This window comes from Centruroides sculpturatus, unplaced genomic scaffold (genome assembly GCF_000671375.1).
Source record: "Centruroides sculpturatus isolate CEXI.00-Female unplaced genomic scaffold, Cexi_2.0 scaffold665, whole genome shotgun sequence".
Classification (NCBI taxonomy): Eukaryota; Metazoa; Arthropoda; class Arachnida; order Scorpiones; family Buthidae; genus Centruroides; species Centruroides sculpturatus.
In genome coordinates, this window is record NW_019385266.1 from 407,374 (window position 1) to 416,343 (window position 8,970).

At 32.0% G+C, this 8,970-nt stretch overlaps 1 protein-coding gene across 2 annotated transcripts; it reads left to right on the forward strand.

The window, feature by feature from the left end:
* The first annotated feature begins 5,483 nt into the window (after positions 1 to 5,483).
* On the forward strand, positions 5,484 to 8,023 carry LOC111636876 (zinc finger protein 1 homolog). 2 transcript variants are annotated; one of them, XM_023382269.1, is made up of 4 exons: positions 5,484 to 5,583; positions 5,816 to 6,100; positions 6,485 to 6,697; positions 7,446 to 8,023. In XM_023382269.1, exons 1-4 carry the CDS (start codon positions 5,569 to 5,571, stop codon positions 7,758 to 7,760), a joined length of 828 nt encoding a protein of 275 aa, XP_023238037.1. In that variant the 5' UTR covers positions 5,484 to 5,568; the 3' UTR covers positions 7,761 to 8,023. The 2 variants fall into 2 exon arrangements, with proteins under 2 accessions (XP_023238037.1, XP_023238038.1); XM_023382270.1 differs by lacking the exon at positions 6,485 to 6,697.
* Positions 8,024 to 8,970: the final 947 nt, after the last annotated feature.

Sequence of the window (8,970 nt, forward strand, 5' to 3'; positions counted from 1 at the left end):
GTTTCGCGTGACGACAAATACCTGGAGTTCGAGTAGATCCTTGATGTAGGTTCGTGCTTTGGCCGTCGAAAGAGGTTCTGGATTTAAATGAGTTCGGGTTCTAGTTCAAGTTCCGGTTAAGTTCAGTTGCTACGAAAGGGTCAAGAAGCGGCGAAGGTGAGACGCACACACCTGCATATAAAAGTTTACACTCGCTGACAGGAAAAAGCCTTTTTTGTCATTGTCCTTTCCTGTTTATAGTGGGTCTCTCCTGCGGTTTTCCCATGACTCTACCTAAAGTTTTAGTACTTCGGGCCCAATGATCGAGTTTCACTCGTTACTTCCGAGTGACGAGTGACTTTTGAGAGTCACTTTCAACAAGGAACTAAGTCAGTGGAAAACATTTTAATCGCTAAGTTGATCAATAATTTTTTTCGAAATAAAAAATTATCTTATTCCGAAGAACAAAATGTTGCAATAATTTATAATGATTTTATAATAAAGTTTTCCCGTAAATGCGGTTTTCACACAAAATAAAATAATTCACAAGATACATTAAAATTTCACTTCAGTTTTAAAATAGTAATAAGTTATATCATATTTCTTTTTTAATGTGTAATAAATACCTAATGCAACTAATAAATTATATGATACTTAAATTCCACGAAGGAAATTGATAACAAAAAATCATAAATGTGATAAATACAGAAAAAGTTTTGGATGGTCATCTGGTTTGACATTGCACTTAATATCTCATAAAAAAATACGATTATTCTCTTGTGATATTTGTAAGAAAACGTTAAAATATAAATATAAAAAAGTTCATCCACAGAAGTAAACCGATTTTTTTCCAAAATAAGTAAAGAAATTTATCTTAAAGTAATCTTACAAAAATTACTTCAATATTATAATATAAGAAAAGTTATTTAGCTTGTAAAAAAAAAAACACATTTCGTATCAAATGCCGCTCATCAATTTTTATTTTATGATAAAACTACATATAAATATTACAGAACAAATTAAGACGTATATTTTACATACACGTAAAAGTTTCAAAAAGCTTAAAATTACCTGTAATGTAACTAATGATAACTAATAAAGTAAGTTAAAACTATCAAAACGAAAACGAATAAATAAATATAACCACATGACACTGATGCTACAAACAATGCAAATGGAGACTCTTCATTGACTTTTCGAAGGTGAGCCTTAAAGCTATTTTTTACTGTAGATCTGTGTTTTTCAACCTGTGGGTCGCGACACCCAGGGGGTCACAAAGCCTTACACGGGGAGTCGCGGGTAAAAGAAAAAGAAGTGTTTGTAGGTTTTTACACTACAATAAAATACCTACAATTTCAGTGAGAAGGCTGTGCCTGTTTATTTTACAGTACAATTGGTTTTTCGATCGATATTTAGGTCTCAACAGAAAGAAAATTAAATACGTAGTTTTTAAAATCACTGAAATAGTTTTAATATGGCCCTGGGGGGTCGCCAGAATTTTATAACTTGTAAAAGGGTCGCGTATTCAAGAAGGTTGAAAAACACTGCTGTAGTGTAACAAAAGCTTTCTATTCATATTGGCCATGCAAAGTATCATACAAAAACATGAAGCAACTTCTTGCAAATGTAAATTATCAAGAACATAAATCGAAGATGTGTTGTAATTTCAAAGTTACAGCATTATTACTTGGACTTCAGCTGGGATGTACGAAGTACTGTTGTTTTCTCTATGAGAAGGATAGCAGAGACCGAGTAGTACATTTTAAAAGAAAAAACTGATCATAAAGAAAACCCTTTGAACCTAAATCAAAAAATGTTTTTTTCTGAACTGTTAGTAAAACGGAGTTCGATCATATAATCGTTGCCTATATAATTAGAACTTATGAAAAACTTTATGATATCCATGGATTGAAATGGCCCAGAATTTAATGTTTTAGAGAGACATTTCCAAAGGTTAGTGAAGTAAAAGTAAGAGGGGATATTTGTAGGTCCACAGATTTCCAAGCTTCTCAAAACAACGCACGTTGATAGCGTTATAATAGTTACTGAAAAAGAAGCTTTTTTTGTACAATTACATAATAAATCGCTAGCTATAATATAAGGGCTAAAATTAAAAATAAAATTATAAAAACTTACTTGGTGAAATAAAATGTGTGGTGGATATACATATCTGGTAAAAAATATTCTTCAATTGTACGAATATACTTTTAAAGAAAATTATAATTAAATATATCTTTGTAATAAAACATACATAAAAATAAAATAAAATGTTCTTTACTCTTTAAATCTTAATCACTTAGTCAAATAGATCCCTACGAGTGGAATCAGAGACGGTCCTGCTAGGTGTGCGGTGTGTGCATGCACGTGAGCTGCCGAATCCCGAGGGTGCCGATACCGGTTAATGTCAAATGCCTCTTTTGTCGCATCACTAGTATATCTCAAAAGACGGGACAGGGTTCTTGTAAATTTGAAACGTTTCTCAGCATAGCTGTAAAAATCTTAATATGTTAAATGTAATAGTCATTTGTTTTTTAACTAATTCGTTTTAGGACCAAGTGTCCACGGAAATTTCCAAAATTTACAACTTTTAGTCACTTTCATTGAACTGGAAAAATTTCTGTTTATATTACGTCTAATATTACGAAGAAATCAGTCCCACTGTACTCGGCTAGAGATTGGGTCGGTTAATCTTTTAAGTAAATTCCGGCTCTTTCAGCAGGGTTTTATTTATGTCCCAAATGCCCGAATATCTTAATTATTTAACTACTTCTTAAGTAGAAATAAGTCGAAACCAGTTACTTTATACTCGAATATTTGTAGTCTCGGAAAAAAAGTGAAAAAAAACAAATTTTTATGACAACGGATACATAAATCGTAGATTTAAGAAAAATAAATTCTAGAGCTTTTTCTGTACCTCGTGTATCTCTCTCATTCATTAAATTTATTGTAAATTATGCTACCAAAGTAACGGTTAATTTTTTAACATTTTACAAGAATTGTACACGTTTTTTTTCTACATCGCCTTATTGATGGGACATACGAAATCGTAATATCACTGGTTTAAGATTGAAATCCGTAAGTAATATAACATGGGAAAGCAGAATAAATATATAAAATATTTTAATCGTTTTTTTTAAACTTTTGTCAACTGTACAGAACTATTATAAAAACATACCCGTAAATTCTTTTCGGTTGAGTTAAGTTATAAATCTACTCGTAATTCATATAATCGGGCGAGGGCGGCCAAATATCTAGCGAACAGGCGGCTAACAGCCCAGAACCGAATTGGAATAGAATTGGAAGCGTTATATGTGTAGCATCCATCCAAGCTCCTAGGCTTCCATCAGCTAAATCGGGTGAGATTCGTGCTCTGTAAAGAGCATGCGCGAATGTGGCTGTTTGGAAGCTGTCAATACGACGCTTCCACTCTGACACTAATATTCGAATATTCAAAAGCGATCTTATCGTTTTTTTCACGTGTAGTATAGAAATTTGTAATAAGATACATAATGCGGCTATAATAAAATATTGTTCGATTACTTTCATATAATTAAAATTAATATGTATTTATTTTTTAGAAAATACAAGGGAAGCGACGCTTCCACCGCTTCCAATGACTGCATGCCACTGGTTGTCTCTCAAGTTTAATTTGTCAGCCTATACTATTTAAGTTGATTAATTTTAAAAAACCTTCTTCGAATGATGTATACCGTGATGTGCCCAATGGCAACCTTCGATGCTAACCTGCTGGATGGCGCGCCACCCACTACAATTCAACGTATTGAAAAACCACTCCACACTGTCCTCCTATCGCATTGGGCGTCCCTAAAATCACCCCAATCATCTCGCTATACACTGAAACGTCTTTTATACCAATGCATCTCAGGCTCCGCCAAAAGGCGTTGGCAAGTGCCATCACCCACATCTCTAGGGGCTCGCATAGCCCACTGCACCCGCTTTTTCAAATGGCACATGGCTTGAATTACTATCGCTGGCGTCCGTATCAGAGACCGTATATACACAGAATAATATCCCTTATAAGTCAGGAGGGCCTCCCGATATCCCACCTATATCGGCAGAAACATACTCCGACCAACGTGGCCCAGGTTTATCCTTACTTACGCCTAGAAGAGCTTATAAGATTTCCTTCAGAACCCCCAGAAATTGCATGCTCACGATTCCGAGAGATGCAATTGTCAATCTGGCAGGGAAGGATCCTTATAGGGGCGGATGCCTCCAAGTCAAGGATCCGCACGTCGATAGGGATTGTCCTCCCGGACCACAACATCAGGAAGACCTGGCTGTTACATAATTCTTGCAGCTTATACGGGGCAGAAGCCCTGGGTATAAAACGGGCGCTACACCTAAGCTCAAGCCTAGACGGTCCGTCAGTCATATACTCTGACAGTAAGTCCGCCATACAGGAGATAGGCAATATCTCCTTCTCGTCCCCGGAACTTCTTATTGATATCGCGGACAATATTAGTCAACATTCCAAACCCACAGAAATCAGGTGGACCCCTGGCCACGTGGGAATTGATATCAACGAGGCGGCGGACAAAGCCGCGAGAACAGATACCCCTTCAGGCTCTTGGCGTGGGTCACTTATGGCCCGCAACTTAATCCGGGAGTATAGAGAAAAACAAAAAATACAGATCACAGAATCGTGGTCAGAACACTTGCGTAATAAGGGTCGAGACCACCTCAGACTTTCGCCCCCTGGCCTTACAGGCACGCTACTTCAAGGAATACGGAGACCCTTTTGGCCCGCCTGAGAACTGATACTGCCCCTCATAACGGGTTTCTCTGTTCTAGAAACCTACGTGCTTCACCAGACTGTCCACATTGTGGTGCTCAGGAGACATCCGCACATTTTTGGTTGACGTGCCCAAGATATACGGAAGCCCAACAAGAACTCTCTTGTACTCTAAAGATCGATCTCACAATCATCCAGACTTTAACACCCATATATTGGTCAAGAACAGACCTCTCACCTAGACAGCACGTGCAGGCTCTCGAACGTTACGTAGCAAGCACACATCGATTTGACTAATTGCAGAGAATAGTACATCGGAGAAAAAATGACCAGCCAGAATCTTCATATCAGAGAAGGAAAGAAAGAAAGAAAGAAAGAAAAAATTAATTTAAAATACTTATTAAAACTTATTAACATTAACAATAGTAAGAACTTCCACACTGCGAAACTTAATGCAATTAAAGTGTTAAACACCCTTATTGATAATTGCAAGTAATGTCAGGTGCTATGAATAAAATTAATTACTTTAGTTTTATGCGCAGCATATTTTTCACTCATTACTTTAGTAAAATTTTTTATATAGTTTATAGTTCAATGATTTCTATAATTTTTAGAACATAATTCATGAAATTATCATCAGAAATGATGCGTCAAACTTTCAGGACACATTTTAAGATAATAATAATTTTAATTGATATTAAACTCGTTTTATGGTAACAAATATTTCGTTCTGACAGAACAATTGTCGAATTTACATTATTGCAATGCGTTGTTAGTTTCTTATTATTCAAAATTTATAAGGCGAATTTAAAAATTTGTTATTATTTCTTTAAATGCAATCAGATAAAGTGAGTACAGCGTTCAATCTGTTTTTTTTTTTTTTGAGACATTACTTATATTTGGCAAACCCTTCTATTCGAAACTGTAACAAGAGAAATATTTTAAAATTTTAATGTAATATCGAAAAAATAAATATATTTTACTATTATGCTTCCATATAACTAAAAAATATTTCTTAAAAAATTAATGAATAACTTAATCATTTATAATCATTTACAAAACGTCTATTTGTTTTTAAAGGATAAAAACAGAACACATCAGTGTACTGTATGTAAAAAAACATTTCGTTCAAAAGCACTGTTAGATGATCACATGAGAAGTCACACCGGTGAGAAACCATTTAAATGCAGTATTTGCGGAAAACAATTCGCCCATCGTAGAAATTTAATAGTACACAAAATAATACATTCTGAAGAAACACCATTCAAATGCAAGTACTGTGACTTCGCTACGAAATGGAAACAAAGTTTAATGAAACATTTCATGAGAGATCATCCACACTCAAACCCGTCTGAAGTTATGACTGTAAGAATTATGTTTATGTTTATTTTTTGTATTTAATTCGATAAACATTTTATAAAATAAAATACATCGGTTTATCGGTTTATTGAATTAAAGTTTAAATTATATTTCGATATAAAAAATTTAATTAATCATTATAAATGAAAATGGTAATTTTCATTGAAAAAATTAAGAAAATACTTGCTATATCTTATTTGTAAATATCGTAAATATTAATTATTAAATAAGTTCTTTTTTCTATAAGCTTTTTCTAAGATTTATAGATAATATAGAAAAAACACAAGGTGTATTAAAATTAAACTTTTTTTTTATAATACTAGTACTTATGTTTTCATTTTTAATCTGCAATAAATAATTTACTTTCTTTACAAATTTTACGAAAATTAGATTCCACCAAAAAAATCGAAAAAAGTTTATAAATGTGATTCCTGCGGAAACAGTTATTCGTATTTATCTCTTTTAATAAGGCATCAGAAATCACATTCCAATGAACGACCGTTTTCATGTAATATTTGCAACAAAACATTCAAATATAATTGTGATTTAATTGTACATAGAAAAAAAGTACATCCTCAACAAGAAACTGAATCTTTTTACAAAGTACGTAAAAAAATTGTCTGAAATTAATTTGTTAAGTATTACTAGAGTATTAAAATGTACATAAGATAATTTTGTTTATGGAAAAAATTTGAAATCGCTGAGCAGATTTGTCTGAGTAATATTTAAATTATTCTTGTAAGTAATTTCATTCTGTAACTTTCGTTTTACAACAATTCAGAGTTGTTCATAAAAAATGATATATTTGCGTTTAAAACGATAATTTTCAATTTAATCTTTGAGCCATTGGATAATCAGCAAGCAACATCCTTTACATATTTCTATTATTTCATGCTTACATAATGACACGATTAAAATTACACTAAACATTGAAATTACAAATTATTAATTGTCTATCTGTTGAGTTTGATTTACTCTTGTTGTTTATAATTAAAGATAATTTATCAGTAAAATTGAAATGATAAAATTCCATTATTATCCAGTTAATTGTCTGCATTAATATTCGAATTAGTATTCGAGGGTAACTACACTTTAAAACATTTTTTTGACAAATTTTATCGTTGTAATTATTTTTAACTATATATTTTTTACGTAAGTGTTTTTTATAATCACGTTCGATTTTACAAAAAAATTTTTTTTCAAAAATGATGCCAGAAAAAACATGAAATTTTAAATATTTAAAAAGTTTTAATCTGATTTATATTAAACGCTAATTATGTCAATTTTTATGAATTTAAGAAATTAACATTTATTTAATTGAATTCCTTTATATTATATTTATTTGTTGAAGAGCACAGTACATGGGAATAAAGTGCAAGCAGACTATCTTCAAACACCATCAACAAGTGCTCAAGCAAGACAGTCAAATGATCCTGAAGAAGAAGCTTCAGAAGAAATTATTTTTACACCAAGAGAAGCTGAAGAATTTCTTGAACATTTTGACATCGATTTAGAAATTAAAAAGTTTGAAACATCTTCTCAACTTGAATTGTTTTCAGAAGTGGAAACTGAAGAAATTAAATACATATGTCAATTTTGTGGACAACAATTTTCTGACGAAATTTTTTTAAATGAACACAAAAGACAATTTCATCAATCTAATTAATTTCGGACATTTAACTTTGGGCCTATATCACTTTATGAAGATACAGAAGATTATAAACGCTTTTATTATTAATAAATAATGAAAATAAAATTTGAAGCAAAACAATTTCTGTTACACTAAATTTTAAATGTAAAATCGCCGTAAAAATTTAATTTATTTTCTTTTAATAATTATTCGATAAATATTTGTGAGTATAATATTTTTCTTGTGTCATCAAAATCACAATGAACCAAATAGCTTCATAACCTTTTATATACTTCTTTTTGTAAAATAAACTATCTATACTTAATAAATTTACTGAAAACAATTGAATGTTTGATGCAATTTGATCTATAACTAACTTAAACAGTATTTATATACGAAATGTTATCTTATTCTACATGTAAAATGATGTTTAATATATATAACACACCCAGACAGTAAATTATTTAAAATTTTAAAACACCAATCATTAATTGAATTTTTTACGTCAAAAAATCGTTTTTTGCAAAAAGGGCATATTTTGATCTTTTTGGCTTTTTGAAATACTACTACTAATATTTCCCGATATGCTATTTCGGAAATGAAAGCGTGGCAACTTCACTTTTAAGCTTCACAAAATAAAAACATTAATCAAAAGTTCTTTGACATGGAAGCCGAGAAGGCGTGTTAATTCCGCATTAAAACGTAGGTCACGCGAGCATGGGCATGCGCGGGCGGTCGGATTCCGAATGGAGAATAGTTAGACAGCGCAACAGAAGTACTGCATTCATTCTCTAAGTTTAAGAACAATATTCTTTTAACAATTACAAAAATTGGTTACAGGATACCATTGTGTCGTCATTGGAAGCGGTGGATGCGCCGCTTATCGTTGTATTTTATAAAAATAAATACATATTAATTTTAATTATATGGAAATAATCGAACAATATGTTATTATAGCCGCATTATGTATCTTATTACAAATTTCTATACTTCACGCGAAAAAAATAGATAAGATTGCTATTGTATATTCGAATACAGTCGATCCCTCTATAACACGGTATATACGTTCCGTTCTTTATGAATCCATTTCGTAGGAGTCCTTGCCAATCACAGCCCGACACGTATACAATTTACGCATTATGGCCGTTTGAAAAGTTTTCTTCAATAAAATTAATCNTAGTTTATAAATGTGATTCCTGCGGAAACAGTTATTCGTATTTATCTCTTTTAATAAGGCATCAGAAAT

Bases quoted from the DNA above. Each gene is read 5' to 3' on its own strand.
- LOC111636876 (XM_023382269.1), top strand. The intron at 6,101-6,484 runs GTAAGAATTATG...TACGAAAATTAG, and splicing joins ACCCGTCTGAAGTTATGACT to ATTCCACCAAAAAAATCGAA. The intron at 6,698-7,445 runs GTACGTAAAAAA...TATTTGTTGAAG, and splicing joins AAACTGAATCTTTTTACAAA to AGCACAGTACATGGGAATAA.